The sequence below is a fragment of the Meleagris gallopavo genome, chromosome 14 (genome assembly GCF_000146605.3).
Source record: "Meleagris gallopavo isolate NT-WF06-2002-E0010 breed Aviagen turkey brand Nicholas breeding stock chromosome 14, Turkey_5.1, whole genome shotgun sequence".
Classification (NCBI taxonomy): domain Eukaryota; kingdom Metazoa; phylum Chordata; class Aves; order Galliformes; family Phasianidae; genus Meleagris; species Meleagris gallopavo.
In genome coordinates this window covers 9,382,052-9,397,825 of record NC_015024.2, presented here as the reverse complement: position 1 = coordinate 9,397,825, position 15,774 = coordinate 9,382,052, and the positions used below count along the sequence as shown (strand labels likewise).

The 15,774-nt window shown below is 44.0% G+C and overlaps 1 protein-coding gene across 2 annotated transcripts; it reads right to left on the bottom strand.

The window, feature by feature from the left end:
- Positions 1-550: 550 nt before the first annotated feature.
- On the bottom strand, positions 551-12,221 carry TPRA1 (transmembrane protein adipocyte associated 1). 2 transcript variants are annotated; one of them, XM_003210110.4, is made up of 10 exons: positions 12,016-12,221; positions 11,744-11,876; positions 9,889-9,975; positions 8,265-8,337; positions 7,209-7,288; positions 5,963-6,073; positions 5,509-5,569; positions 4,997-5,099; positions 4,302-4,382; positions 551-3,283 (listed from the first exon to the last, which is right to left on the bottom strand). In XM_003210110.4, the coding sequence occupies exons 1-10, from the start codon at positions 12,192-12,194 to the stop codon at positions 3,049-3,051; spliced, it is 1,143 nt and encodes a 380-aa protein (XP_003210158.2). In that variant the 5' UTR covers positions 12,195-12,221; the 3' UTR covers positions 551-3,048. The 2 variants fall into 2 exon arrangements, with proteins under 2 accessions (XP_003210158.2, XP_010716841.1); XM_010718539.3 differs by lacking the exon at positions 4,302-4,382.
- Between the last annotated feature and the right edge of the window lie 3,553 nt (positions 12,222-15,774).

The following is a 15,774-nucleotide window of genomic DNA, read 5'->3' as shown; positions in this document are numbered from 1 at the left end:
GGCCGCGGGGCACCATGGGCGCTGTGGTCCGGCGGCGGGGACGTCCGAGCGTGTCCTGCGCGAACACGGAATATGCGGAGCTCCCTGCTCCGCCTGGTCCTACCGCATCGTCCTGCAAGCGGCGGACGTTTGTGTAATACCTTGGCGACTTTTCACAGTGCTGGAGTTCTCAAGAGTACAGCGTGACAGAGCAGCGTCAGCTGTTGGCACTGAAAAAGCCCATCACCATTCATCCCAAAGCCCAGAACGCAGTCTTGTGCTGCCTCCACACAGGCTTTTTCCTAAGGAAGAAACACTGCTTACAGCAGAGCCCCCAGTGCTGGAGACACGTGGGTACAGCAGGATCTAGTTACGGAGAACAAAGGCTTCCTCAACTGCTTATACCTGAACACCGCTCTTTGCACACTGATCTGCTGTCCTAGGCTTCCAAGAAGGGAAAAATCTATCTCTTGCAAAAAGGCACCATGTAACTCCATTAATATCTGCTGAGCTCCTTGTTTTTTAATTCTCCATAACACAGATCATTTAAGAAAGAAAGTATAGCCATTTATGCCAAACATCATTGTATTTCTTTATTTTACAAACAAAAATATACATTTATTCTATATTTAGACTCTTTACACACCCCCCCACACACACAACACACTTCTGCTCAAGGCCTGCTGTGAACACAGCCCAAAGCCTAATATACATAGAAATACACCAGAAGGAAGGTCAGTCCATGACCTAGCACAGAAGCTCCCCAGCAACATGGGAAGCTCCAGAAATACTGGAGTCCTGCTGGCAAAGGACAGTATGGACACACTGACCACCTGCACAGGTGATCTGCTTAGACATTCAAATCTTTCAGACCTGTCCAAGGCCAACAGACGCCAGGGAAGCTCTGCAGGTTTCCCCACGCTTTCTAACAGCAGCTCAGGATCGGAGCCACAGCAAGGGCAGCCACAGGGCAATTCAGGCACCACATCATCCATCCCTTTTACAAATAAAATGTGGCTGATGCAGATTCACAGCAAGAAAAAGGAGGAGCACAGAACACTTCTCTAACGTGGCAAGGACTGACTTGGCCAGGCCAGTTGCTTGTCCACCCCCTCTATAGTCATTACAGCAGGGGAAATGTGAAAGGCTAGACACTCCAGCTCTCGTACATGGAAGTTTTTTCTTCACTTGATAAGACTAAAAAAGTTTTGTGGAATTTTAAAAAAATTATTATTAAAGGTGTCAATGCTACCCAGAAGCCTGCAGGGCAAAGTCCCCAGGCTGCAGAACTGAGAAGCTGCGTTGCTCATTAATGAAATAAAAGATAAGTGAAGGGCCTGCATAGTTTTGGCAACTGACAGGAACCTTGTGTTCTTATCTAAACTGTGTCTTTCCCTACAGTGGGAAATGCATTCGCTGCATACACTCATGATTCTAAACTGATACCTCCATGCTGCACCCCGCATGATGATTTCCCAAGAACTCTTACCCCAGTATTCTTTTTCAGGAACAGCAGTGAGCTGGGGCAAGAGATGCACAGTGCTGAAATGTTTCAAATTTCCTCTCTTTCCACTATTTCTAATGGGAAGATGCTATCGCCTACAACAGATCTCCATCTACCCAGATGACTCAGGTAGGTTCCTCCAAAGCTGACTTCTCCAAAGCTAGAAGAATAAACCTCTTCATCCTTGGACAGCACAGTCTGTCTCAGAAACCAGTTTATTGCAGCTATCAGCTTAACAGTCCCTGAATTGGAACAAACTGTCTTGGAACTGCACATCAAACAGGTCTGACAACAGTCCCTATTCCAGTGTGGAAGAGACTAAGTAGTTCCAGATAGCTTTTAAGTGAACCACACTTCACATGCCCATAAGTATTTTCAATGTATCAAGATGAAAAGCCTATTAAGGTCATTAGAAGTCCAAGGATCTGAACTGTAACAGAAAAGGACACTGCCACAGCAGTTGTACCAGAGCATCCACCTCCCACCCAACATAGAACACCAGCCAATTCGATCTGAAGATGCCTGTGGTGGTTGAGAACTCCCAGTCACTAGATACTGACAGCTCAGATTCATCAGCTTCTACTCTGCCTCAGGCATCTGAACATCTCTGAAGCCTTCATCAGCAGAGACAGCCTCTTCCTTCATAGCCCTCTCCATGACCCCGCCATGAAGCATGGTGCAGATGTAACACACACCTACTGTACATGCTGTGTTCTTGAAACTTCACCCCGCTTCAGTGCTGTTATTGAGATATTCCTGTGAGCTCAGATGAACAGCAGTGCAGCCTCCACAGACTGTTTCACAACTACTTCAGCTCAGCTGGGCAGCAGCTGCCTGTCCTGCCTCCCTATTGTTCTGTCAGCTCACACAGGTGCTGTGAGATACCAGCTGTGCTTCCCAGAACAGCCCTAGGATACATTGGGTAGCTCATTTCTCTTCACACCTCTTTTCTCCTTCCTACACACTCAGAACACAATCCTTTTAACTCCTAACAATTGCAATTCACAGTTTTCATTAGCATTGGCTGAAACCAGAGATGAGTCCAACTGAGCAGCTTTGCCATTTTATACATATCTATTGCCACCTATCCATGGTTGTGATAAGATCCAGACAACTGTGCTGCCTGAGAAAGCCCAGGAACACAAACTTTGGTTTAAACCACCAAACTCTCTCTATATGTGCAGAACACACAGTCAAATAAACAGCTTCTGAATGACATTTCCCTTAGTTGGCAGACAAGTGCTGTCAGTCATTGAAAAGCAGGAGGTGCCAGTCAGGCCTGTCCTTCTGGGCCATATTCACATCTGGAACGCAAAGAATCAGGAAGGTTCAATGTTTATAGGCTTATGAACAGGACTGTTCTAGATTGTTCTAGGCAGTGATGGGAAATACTCTCTCCAAAAAGGCTGCCAACTTAGTTCCATGATAGGTTTCAGAAATCCTAAGGAAAAGAGGAAAGCCACAGCAGATAGCGATGAACAGATTTCCAGTGGATATCCTAACATCCTCAGTATCAGAGAGTTTATAAGGGAAAAGAGGCATCAGGTGCAGGGGGGAGCCCTGCCTTAGGCATTGATCGCTTTCCAACGATCACTGTCTATGCTGTTGATGCTGCCCACATGATACGGCATAGAGGCCACGTCATCCAGGTAGGCTGTGGTATCAATCTGAGTGCTTGAGTAGAACCCAGAATCCATTCCTTCCTTCTTGGCAACAGCATAAGCATGGGGTAGGTGCACATCCACGTCTTCAGGTTCATCCACCTGACACTTGTAGGAGAACAGGATCTTCGGCTCAGACCTAGAGTCATTAAGGATTTAAAATACATGTTTAAGCAAAGTATCTCATAACAGCCACTTACCCTTAAGTGAAACTCAATGGCACTGAAACAACGTGTATTTAAGTATTAAAGAACTTTTCATATTGCTTTCAGTCTGGATATAGTCATAGTGGAATAACTGTCATGGAACAATGCTAAATGTAGCTTTGGACTGGGCCACCTAGGGGAAATAAAACCAGCAGTCCTGACATCGGTGTCATAAGCATGTTCTCCTCTTCCTGAGTTCTGAATTACTGAGAGCAGCATCCAGGCATCACAAGCAAACAACAAAAAGATTCTATTTCTCATTCTATCTGTGTGCAACAGGAAAATCAAAATACAAACACTTGCAAATCAGCACTTTCTATCTCTACCTCCAGATACTGTTCTGATTTCAGAAGACTGCAGAAACATTTTGATATTTTAGGAGTACTTTCTATTCTTAGTTATTCTAAAGCCTGATTGACGTCTCTCGTTCAAGGACAATAAAACCTACAGCTTCCACCAAAGCACTTCCTACCAACATGCTTCCCCCCTAAGTGGCCACACGGCGGCACACCCAACACAGTAATCAACACTGGACCGAGCTTTCAGCTGGTGACTCGGCCCTTGTATAGGAACCCCGAGCCAAGGGGCTATTTAACCAGTAAACCTCCTAAAAACCCACTTGGAGCCAGCTTAATCTGTCAGGACTCAGTCCCTCATTAACCATTTAGTTACTGACCTCAGCAGCAGAACTTTGCACAAATAGGATGTAGACACTGAAGTGACAGAGAGAGGTGCTTCAGGGAAATACAACTATTGGCTCTTCCTCGTACACAAGGGAGTCTCGGATAGAAGTGGCCAGTGCAGGACCACACAAGAAAGTCAGTAAGCCAGGAATGAAACAGTGGCTCCCTAAAAGGCATTCCAGTCATTGCCTTTATTCTACAGATGAAAAACAATCTGGCACAGATCAAATAACTATAGATACTCTCTAAACCCGTTCTTGCTGCTCACCCAAAGAAGCCTTTCAGGAATGCCACGTAGATGAGAGGTGCGAAGAAGCTGAAGTAAAGGAATGTAGTAGCATCAACACAGCTGTCGAAAGCAAAAGGGAAGATGAAGGTATTTAGGACTCAGACAATACAGCTGGATAACCCCAGCCAAATCCACCCAGAAGAAATGATTCTATTTCCCTCAAGAGCAGGCAAGCAGAGCACAACATTTTGTGCTAAACAAATCTGATGCAAACTAACAGACATTGCTGTGAACATGTCATTGCTCCTGGACACTCTGAGAGGGAACCACATCACATCCCAGGATCTGATTCAAAGGAAAGTCTCAGTGCTCCCAGTTTTGACTCATGGAAAATGACTGATCCTGCAGAATGAGACTCCAGATATGACTAAAAGGTATCTGTTATTTCTAGCAAACAGACTATTTACTCGCATATTATCTAAGAAACAAGCCAATGATCAGGCTTCAGTGGACTTGCATTGTCACTCCTGTTCATCACCTCAAGACCACTGTGGAACATGCAGCTCCAAAGACCCCCACAAATGTGAGTTTCCAGACTTTTTTTTTCCATGAAACAAACAATAGCTTTATTCCTCCTTAGGAACACTGCAGAAGTTTGTTTTCTTGAGACATTGTTGAAGAACACAAATGCAACATTAGAAAGCAGACTGTAGATCCTTCCCCAACATACATACCACAGTCCTTCTATGATATCCACACAGAGAAGGGCACTGCCCAGACCCTGCACCAGATTCAGCACTGCCAGGATCCCAGCATAAACATAAAAACTCTTCCTGGCTGTGAGAAAGACACGGACATAAAGATGAAGCTCAACCTCATAAGCACCAGCACAGTGCAAACAGTAGGTTCTGTTCAATAGAGACAGCAAACCCAATGTAAGCATCTCAGCATCTTGGTTGCTTATAAACTCTTATCAGTTAAGACCAAATTTCTCTCTCCATGCTGCTAAGACTGACAGGTATAAAGGGATAAACATATCCTCCTGCATGTGTATGCATGCAAACACAGAAAATGACTTCTGAAAGCATGGCAACACATGCAAAGACATGGTAGACAAAGAATTCCACAGCTGAGACAGAAGGATGTATCCATAGCACAGCCACATACAGGAACCTCTTACTCCCCTCACTTATTTTTTATCCTTGTGCTTCCCCACTTACACGTGGAAAACACTACAGTCACTTACAAGGCAGAGAAATCCGGTCTTTAAGAGGAGTTTTTGGAAGAATCACCACAAAGGAATAGACCTGTTGGGACAAAAAAAAAAAAAAAAGATTGTTCTGTGGCTCAGAAAGCCTGGTAGGGGCAGAATATTGTATCATGAACCTCCTAGGTGCCTCATGTTAGCAGGACAGGCCTCCATTATTAAACCCAGTGCACATGTGAGAGCTCCACACTTCACCTCATCAGCACAGCTAGTCACTGAGAAACAGGGAGTGAGGAACACCTGAATTCAACAGATTCAGCTGTTGCAGTTTACACCTTTATTGGTTCAGCTTCACTGCCTCAAGAAAAGCATCAATACTGCACTACAGATCAGGCAGGAAGGGCCCAGGACCTTATACTCAAATCATCCTCCTTGTCCCATTCAGAAAATAAAAACAGACTGTCAAAGTGCTTAATACATGCCTCATACTCACCAGAAAGAAGAAACAAGAGCTGGCAAGCCAGAAGTGTCTCCCTCCATGGCCATAGATGTTAAAGTCTTCAGCTGAGAGGTGAGCATCAGGGTACAGGATTTCCAAGGTCCCCTAGGAGAGAAATGGCACCATCACAATACTGTTATAGTCAGCATCTTCATTACAGTTGGCTGTCTGTATAAAGAGACTACGCTCAAAGTTCAAATGAAAGTTGCCTCTGCCACCTGCAACACAAATTTTGCCCTGCTTAGGCTAAGTTATGTTCACCCAGAAGAGGAAGAAACAAAAAACACGATGGGAACAAAGTGGCAAGAATGAGTATCTAAAGGAAAACAGTATCAGATATTCCAGAAAAAGAGACAGAGCGAAAGGAGGAGAGTGGACACAGCCCTCTGTTTCAAACAGTTTCATTCCAATCTTCAAAGCACACCTTCCCTGCTGTATCCAGAACATAAATGCCTGCATTTGTGTAACAGCTGGGAAAGGAGACTGTCTCCTTTATTTAAATCTCTGAAAAACAGTTAAGAACAGAACCTACCATACAGACAGTGGAGCAAGAAAAACACTTCGAAGCATCACTGAACCCAGATCCAGTATATCAGGTGTTTGAGCTGTAGGTGCCCAAGTGTCACGCGGTAATGACCAGCTCACTGCCACTGCACACAAGGGCCTGAGCACCAAACAACTGTCTGTTATTCTGGTACTGCCTCAAATACAGGCACAAGGCTGACCACTTATGTATTAATGAATAGAACAACACCAGACACACACTGCATTGTCCAGAGAGATGGACTGAGCTAATAAACGGAGCTAGCAAGCCAGCTGCTAGTTTGAAGGGAAGCAAGAGCTCTCAGCTCAAAAGAAGGAGACAAGCAGCACAGTGCTCAGCCTGACGAGCACACTTGGGCTGTCTCCATCTAGTTTGCATTGCACTTGAAGCTAAACTCAAAATTTGTGGCACACATGAGAAATTCTAACTCTTATTCCAAGATTTGTTGGACAAAGCTATCCATCTAAATTTCCTCCTTATTTCTTGATGCTGGCTGAGCCATTCACACCATGAAGAGAACAGTGTGATATGGTCTAGTGTATACTTTGGGGATCCCATACACTACCTCAAGAATCCCATCTTTCCCCACAACCTAGTTAGTCCAAAGAGCAAAGCTGCTACTTTTCCCCACATTCCAGGCAGGAGCCCCACAGCTGACTTCAAGCAAATTAACCTCTTCTGCTCTAACGTACTCACCTGGGTGACAGAATATGCTAGAGACAGCACTGTAGTGATTGCCAGAACACGCTTCACACTCGACTTGCTCTCCAGATGACCTGGAATTAAGGAACACAGGTTGAATCAGTATGTGCTAAAAATCAGTTCACCCCAAAACAAATATAATAAAGCATCTGCATTTCCATAGGCCCTCAAAGGAAGGTTGAAGCTCACTTAATCCTTGTTAACTGCTTCCACTTGGAGAGCTGATCCTTTTAAACACAAAACCTGTAACACAATAGGTTTTAACTTGGTTTCCTCCTGCCCACACTAATATACAGAAAATAAACAAGTTCTTTCATTGGGGCTATGAGGCCAAAAAAAAAAAAAAAAGCAGGAACAACTCCATTACCAGCTACACAGACAGACTGCAGTTTCTTTTCAGGAAAAACAGTGATGAGAGACTGGGTTAGAGGAGGAAAAGCCTAACAATCTAGAAATATTTACACTGGGACATGATGGAGCAATCAATCTCCAAAAGCTCCTTTCAACCTAAATTACTTTATGACCTCACAAAAGTGGAAAGAACCAGTGTTCATGTCTCAATTGCAGACACGGCAGAGACACCTACTAAATCCCCTCTCCCCCACAGCAAGATGTGCTCCAGATAGCATTTCCACTCATACATCTGAATGCAGAGTGACAAAGGTACAGCTAAATGAATGGAATGAAGCCAGGATAGAATAAACATAAACAATGGTGAGGTGATAGAAGTATCCTCAAACACAACTATCTTAAATAAGATGTGTTTTATGCAAAGATCAGACAGCTGATCTCTGTATAAAGGTCTTCTTCACATGTTGCACACTCCTTCACCACATGCAAAACAAATAAAGCACAAATAAACCCTGAAACTGCACAAATTGCAGAACCGTAAATGTAACCAGGCTTTCAACTGTTACTAACAAACTGTCCAGTTTGTCTGCTGTCTTTATTCTAGAGGCTCCTTAATGCACACACTTACAGATGTGGTCTCTGAGGAAAGGAAGGGAATAGGAAACATTCATAGCACTCAGCAAACCTCCTGACACTTACCAAAGGCAAGGCCCAGAATCACCACACTCAGCTCAATCGCCAGAAGGAAGAACCTTGTGATCTCCCACAGGATCTGAGGTATAAAGAAACCAGACAAACATGATTAGAAGGAGCCAGGAACCAGTTACAAGTTAATACAGAAAATTCTGTTCTCTATCCCTGAGGATGGCTGCCTCTGAGTGGAGCAGGCTGTTTCCACAAATCTTCCTCATGCTTTGTAGGATGTTTATTTTACACTTGCCTCAAGCTCTGACCTTGCCTGGACAGAACAATTGTGAGAGCAAACAGCATGCCTGCAGGGACACGATGTGGCCATGGTCTGCCATACTTACAAATCTGTCTCTTACCACAGATGTGCATTTTTTGCTGTACTACCAAAAAGCAGCAACACAAAATTATCTTAAAGCTATAACATCAAACAGTGCCAATTCCTATAGTAGTAAATTCTAAAGTAAAGACTGAATAAGACATGTCCTCCTTCAAAGACAGTGGGGTCCCCAAATTCAAAGAATATTCAACCCTGCATTTAAATAGTTTCCAGTTTGTCATTTTCATTCCCATACTTTATTTGCTGAAACAAGACCAGATAAAGAGCAGATCAAGTGACTGTCCAGAAAGTCATGCAATAAAGCAATGTCAAACCTGGGTACAAGAACCCAGATTCTGGCTTATTAATCCTTTTTCTCCAAGTTCCCAATAGCACTGTTTTGAAAATACACAGATAAGAGGCAAGTGATAAGATGCTTTTAACACAATAGGAACAGGTAAATAAGAAAAAGAAAAAATAGGAAAGGCTTCTGCAGGAAAAAATTAACATAGTGTCTTTCTGCACTTCTCAGCAATTGTACTTTGCAGCAGTACCAGCAGAGCTGAGAAAAACCACCTCTGGTCTCTTTTCCATTATTCAAGTCCTGGACTTCTGTCTGTTCAACAGAGGTGAGCGAAAACGCTACAAACATCCGGCCACACATAACAAGCAGTGCCTTAAAATGCTCTGGCAGGTAACATTAAAGGGAAAACCAAAACAACCTTACAGATCCTCAACAATAAAGGCAGAAGATTCATATTCTGCAGGTGGCTCTTCTCCCTCCAGCACCTCAAGATCAGCAGAGCTTTTTGTCTTAGGTAACACTGTTGCAACTCATGACTACAAAGGAAGAGCACACACAAGCCTATTTCCTGTTAGTTCAGGGTTCACCCTGCGCTCAGAGTAACTGCGAGGACATTCAGCTATCAGTTCAAAAAGGAAAAGTAGTTTTATTTGCTTTCAATACAAGAAAGTTCAGCATTTTTCCAAGAGCCCTTCAAACAGAGCAAGAGCATCAAAAGCCACACTGTGCCTATCCACTAAAGGTATCTGAATGTTTGTTTAGCTCTCGCAAGGCAGAGCTTTCTATCTCTGCAACAGGAAAGCTTTACCACCATTTGTGTGTCTAAACTAGGAAGTCCATTGTTTTACAGTCTTAGAGGTTGTGACTGCTTAGATACAGCCAGCGGAACAGGATTTCATAGTAAACAACTATGAGTACTGCAAATAAGAACACATTCTTCTTGCAAGCAAATAATGGGAAGCTGTAGCAAAACACCAGAACTACACAAAGCAGAGCCTCAGAACTGTACCTACCTTATCAGCAACTGTGGCAGCATCAGAGGCACTCACAGTCATGGAGACAACAGCACGGGCAATACCAACTAGAGCCACCACAAACACCTACATGAAAAAAGTAGCAAAGAAGAGCTCAAGTCAAAAGGCACATACGCAGTAGTGATCGGATACCTTTTTGGAATTCTATTTCCAGGTCAGCTTTGAAGCCTGATAATGTGCACTGAGGACTTTAAATAACACATTTGAGTTAATTTCCCAAAGGCTTGTCAGGTACAGAAATACTGGCTTAGAGTTTACGAAGGTGCACATTTCTTCAGCTATCAGATTAAACACTCCCTTACAACGATGCTCTTACAGTCATTCTCCTCACCTTTCAGGTCACTGGAGGCAATCAGATGAGAAATACACCTCTCCAAATTAGAAGATCAAGTACTTGGTATGACTGAATAACCCAACCCCATCAGATAACAGAAGCCACTTTATACCAACTACCACATTTCAGATCTGTGATAAAGCTGAAATCCACACAGTTGGTTTTTCTTCCCCACTCAACACTGACAATGCTCAGGAATGCAGAAGATAAGGGAATGCAGATAGCTGCTTTAAAGCATCTTAGCCTACTGCACAGTGCAGTAGTAAGGTACCAGCTCATACCATTTAAGCATGACAGCATGACAGCACAGAGCTCAGCAAGGCTAATCCACCAGTTGCTGTGCTGCCACAGCCATACTGTGCAATTAAGAGCTCAGTTGGACGCATCTACCCTCTGCTGGGCAGACCTACTCTGAGAAAACAGATTTTCCCAGATACAATTCTCCAAGCTACAGGTTAGATATACTAATGATGAAGGTATGAAACAGTCATATCTAACACAGAATGAAAAGCACAATCTGATTTCAAGATGGATGAAATCAACCAATAAGCCATCTACAGCAGAATGCTTCCTCCTTAGAGAAAAAGGAGATGCAAACAGCTCAAAGAATAACAATGTGACATTCCCTTCTTGGGTGGAAAACTTAGGCAAAACACTGATGAGAAAAGAAGGGTCCTACAGAATTCATTTCTGAGTTGTTGCTGCTCCAGAACCAAAAGGGTGTTTTACTCTAAACAGAGAGAGAATCTTACAAAGCTATCAGCTTAGCTTTAATCACTGACTCCACAAGAAAGCATTCCTTCAGAATGTGACAAACAACTGCCTGAGAGGAAATCCTCACTGAACATACTTATCCTCATTTCCAAAAAACATAATCCAGAAGATCAAACTGACTGAAAAGCACTTTTCTCTAAGACTGTTTCATCACTTTCTACTTCTCACGCTGTTTTGAAAGAGCCAACAGCAGTCAGCTCACTTTTTCTTCCCTGTGGTTTCTGAGGAGTTTTGTTTCTCAAAGACTTTGAACTTTTTATTGACCTTCCCCGTATAACTGGAGATGTAAAAGACGACTTAAATCCAGAAAGGAAACTGCTAGTAGTATTTCTTTGTATTTTTTGTAGCAGTTGTGTATGGAGCTGTTCGTTATTTTTCAGTGGTTCACATCCATTATCTCACTGAGTTCATGTTTTTGTCTCATGTGACTTAATGCAAGAAACAAGGAAAATACAAGATGCTGGATTCCAAGACAACGACAAACAAAAGAAAGCGTGCAGGGAAAAAAAAATAACCATAGAAAAAAATCCACCATATCTAGATATGGACATTACCAGAAGCTGAAAAATAGAGTTCAAACAGCAAAAAGTCTATGCCTGGTAGTACACCTTCAAATGTTAGACTCGGACTAGGCTCTCTCTCTCTCCGCTGGTTCAGTGATACTTTTCAAGAGTGGTAATAAAAAACACTCCGTCAATCAGTTCAAAAGCACACAGCAGTACTCACTAGTATGTAGAATGTAGTGAAGATAGGGCTGGAAGTGACCCGGATTTTGGCCCTGGCAGAGGGCAGCTTCCAGAGAAGAAACATAAAGAAAAGCACATTGGGAACCAGGAGCAAAAGATCCCAGTAGCGGACTCTGCAAAAAGTAAATAAAAAAGTTTTGTCCTGTTCTGCAGCATCTAGAAGGCCAGGTACCGGCCCAGCCCCTGCTCACCCAAACACCAAGAAAGCAAGAATCCCAGAGTCAGACTGTGATCCCATTTTGTCTTTCTCACCTGGACTTCCCAATGTCCTCATAAAGCAACAGCAGGCATTTGTGAGGCACCGTGACGTTCGTGCCATTGATTGCTTGCGCTGTCGTTGGAGACAAAGTTGTCACATTATCCAGCGCTGTCACCAGGGCAGTAGAGCGTGTGATGTTGTCAGACAAGGAGAATCTCATCATGGACATCATGGACTGGAATATCCTGCCTCCTTGCTAGTTCAGGTCAAATGTGGCACGGGACAACAGCAGCAGAGAAAAGAGAACATTAAATCAGTTGTGAGTCAGAGTTAAAAAAGCATATCCCTTCCATTAGGCCCCCACACAACTGCTTCCTGCTTGTTACAGCAAATTATTATAATCAGAAAGACTGCATTACACAACAGAATAACACCTGCCTTCACTCTGCACACAGCCATTAGGGTAGACAGTATAAAATCAGTATCTTGTATCAGAGTAAAATGCACCTTCAAAACAGTGATTACTTGAGCCTTGGCAGATTGATAGAATAAATCAAAACTCAGCAGCAATATATGGCATCATCAGACAGATTTAAATCCTGCTGTATCAGAGCATCAATTATTCTAGATCCCAAGCCCAAGAAGTCAACACATTAATTTCTACAAAAGTAAAGTGAAGGCTCATAACTAAAACCCATTGCTGTTACCAATCCCACAGTCAGAGCCCCACATACTTTTACCTATAGGGACTGTATGTAACCATATTCAGAAATCAACATCGAAAAAGCCAAAAAAATCAGCATTTTTCTCTCCGCAAGACACCAGAACTATTCTGATTTTAAGCAGACCAGTAAAGACGTGTCAAGTTGGCATCTTCCTATAACCCTACTAGCATAGGGTTCTCCATCTTCTTCACACCCCCCTATCCAGGTCACATTGCACTTCTCAGACACCGATCGGCACCTGGATGCACACTGGGAGTTCACAAACCCAGACCCAGAAGCTGTCGCTACCTGATGTGTTTTTCTTCAGGTTGAACTCTCAGGCACCAAAGAGCTCTGAACTCAAAACGAATTGTGGTGCTTAGCTTGTTTGCCTGCCCTGTCTTAGCCCTCTCCAGGCACCTGAAAAAGGACAAGAGAGAGCTTCCCATTCTCCTAATGAGGTGCTTCTGAATTGCCTGCCCTGAGAGAACATTCTTATCTTTTCTGCCATCTGTCCACCCCCAGGCACTACACTGCTGTATTATTAGCTGTCCTTACAGAAGACGAAGAGCAACTCTGTTCTCCATTAAACTCCACATGCTTCGTGCCCAGTGGCTTTGTAAATGTTGTAGCAGTGTAAGTAACAGCTGCAGTTTCTCTGTTGATTCCATGGTCACCTTAGAAGCTTGGATGAATGCCGGCTTACTGTAGAGCAGGATTAGAGTTTGACTAGTAAACTTACTCCTGATTCAGTGTGTCACCTTGTGCAGATCCTCCCCCTTCTTACCCTAAAGTAGCAACTCTCACTGCTAAATACACTTGACCAGCAGTGCGCTGAAGGAAAGGTCCCATCACATCCCCCTGCACCCTCCAGGGACATGGCTGCAGATGACACAGATTGAAACATCTCTACCAACTGCCATCCCAAAAATGCACATAGCCAGAGACAGCACTGCGTGCTGCGGTCAATCCAGGATTCATCTTAAAAGAAAAGATCTCCCCCCTGTCTGAATTTAACCCTGGCTGGCATAGCAAAACCAACAGCCTCGATGCCAGGAATCAGCAGGTCATTTCCCTGGTATGTATGGGATGACTCACAGGTCAGAAAGAACAAGCAGCACAGCCCTGTGCCACCTCTGGAGCTTTCAGAGCTCAGTAGCACCTTCCCCACAAACTGCTCAGGTCTCCAGGGCACAGAGTTTTCTTCAAAGGCTGAGATTTGTCTTAAGTTTTCTGAGGACAGGGGGTACCCATGCCTCTCCCAGCTAACAAACCCTCCCTTTGATTCACCCATGTTGACAGATACTCACTGGGATGAGATTCTCTTGTGCAACTGCCATATGCTGTACTGCACAAGAGATGTCATTAAATAAACACACAGACCTGGAAAGATCAGCTTTGTGCTGAGATGGTAAGATCTGTGCCAAACGATCTTAGTTCTAGTGGGGGTTCCAGCAAACCACCTCTACACTGCAGAACTCCCCAGAAGTGTCTTCTTTCCTCCAGTAACTCACTCCTCTGACACCACTGAGGATTTCCTGTAAATAACTTTGCTTCATTCTTTTCTTCTGAAACATTTTCACTGATCTATGCATCTCAGTAGCAGCAAAGACAAATACATTCATATTTACCAATGGAGAAGAATTTTTTATTTCTTCCAAAATTTAAAAATGCTGGGAAAGGATAGAGAAAACTCACAGAGCATGGGTAGAATTACATCAGCTGTGAACCATCACACCTCTAACTGCTACTGGGACAAAGAATTTGACCTGGGAAATCCCAGTGAAAAGGGTTTGATTATAAAGCTGCAGACCTACATGGAAAAATAAACATGTTCTCAGAAAAAGAACAAGGAGACTCCAACCTTTTTCCCTAGAATCCATCACTATCACACAACAGCAGTGAGCTGCTGATAAGGAGAGGAGTTGGCCACATGCAACAGTCAGCCCCAGTCACAAGGTTTCAAAGGGCAAAGCAGAATTGAGATTACCTCCATGCCAGGCTGCTCACTATGGCCTGGTGTTAGTATCCTACAAAGGCAGAGCAGCAAAATGCCCAACATGCTACAAAAGGGCAGCCAGAGCCATCAGTCTGACAGCACACTTCATGCTTTTCTCATAGCCAAAGACTACAAAGAGGATGTTGAGAACTGCTCTGTTCTGGTTGAGGCCACCAGCAACAAACCCACGGCAATGGCACTGGGAACTGATGCCAGGGAAACAGTTAGGCTTCATCACACCCAGCATCACTGCTCCCCGCTGCACTTTCCAACCCATGCCCCAGCTCATCTGAACAAACCCGGTCAGATGAGCATAGCCCAGGGATCACTCACCACACCCTGCCCAGAGCCGCCAGCTCAGCCCACACAGAAGAGCTGAAGCCACCCCACAGCCACACATCAGCACCCCACACCCCAACCCAGCCTTCCTTCTGACAGACAGCCTGAACTGCCATACACTAGAAAATAAAAGGAAAAAAAGAGTTTGCTATGTTACAGCTGAAGTGAGCCTGATGTGGCTGAGCAGTGTTTCTCTGCCCAGGCACTGAGACACAGCGGAGGGAGCTCAGCTGCACCTCCTGGCCAGGCAGCTGCCTCTTAGCAAAGGGATTCTGCTTTTTGGTTCAGGACACATAGTGTAACCAATGAAAACTGAGGCTCAGGTTACCAACAGTTATCTGCAGTCTCAAAACTCAACCTCATAGAGGTAGTCACACATCTACCAAAGTTCCAGGTTTAATAAAACTGATTGTTTTCCTTCTTTTTGAAAACAGCATCGGAAAGCACAGACCACATCAGGGCTGGTACTGCTCCCTACGATTCTGGATGTGAGTGACAGAGAGCTGCACTTAGCAGATTCCTGCTTAAATGAAAGCATTACTCCAACAGGTTACATAGCTTTAAAGGAGAAAGGGAAACCTTTTTTCTTCACTCCCCTTTAAAGACAGTTGTTCAGATCTCCCCCTAGATCAAAGCCAACCGCATTGCACTCTCAAACAAACAGGTGGCACGTCTGTCCTGACAGGACGCAACTCCCTTCTCTCAAACTTTCATTATCGCTTCTGCTTGAGGACGAAACTCTAAGAGAGAGGAACTACAACACTAAAAAA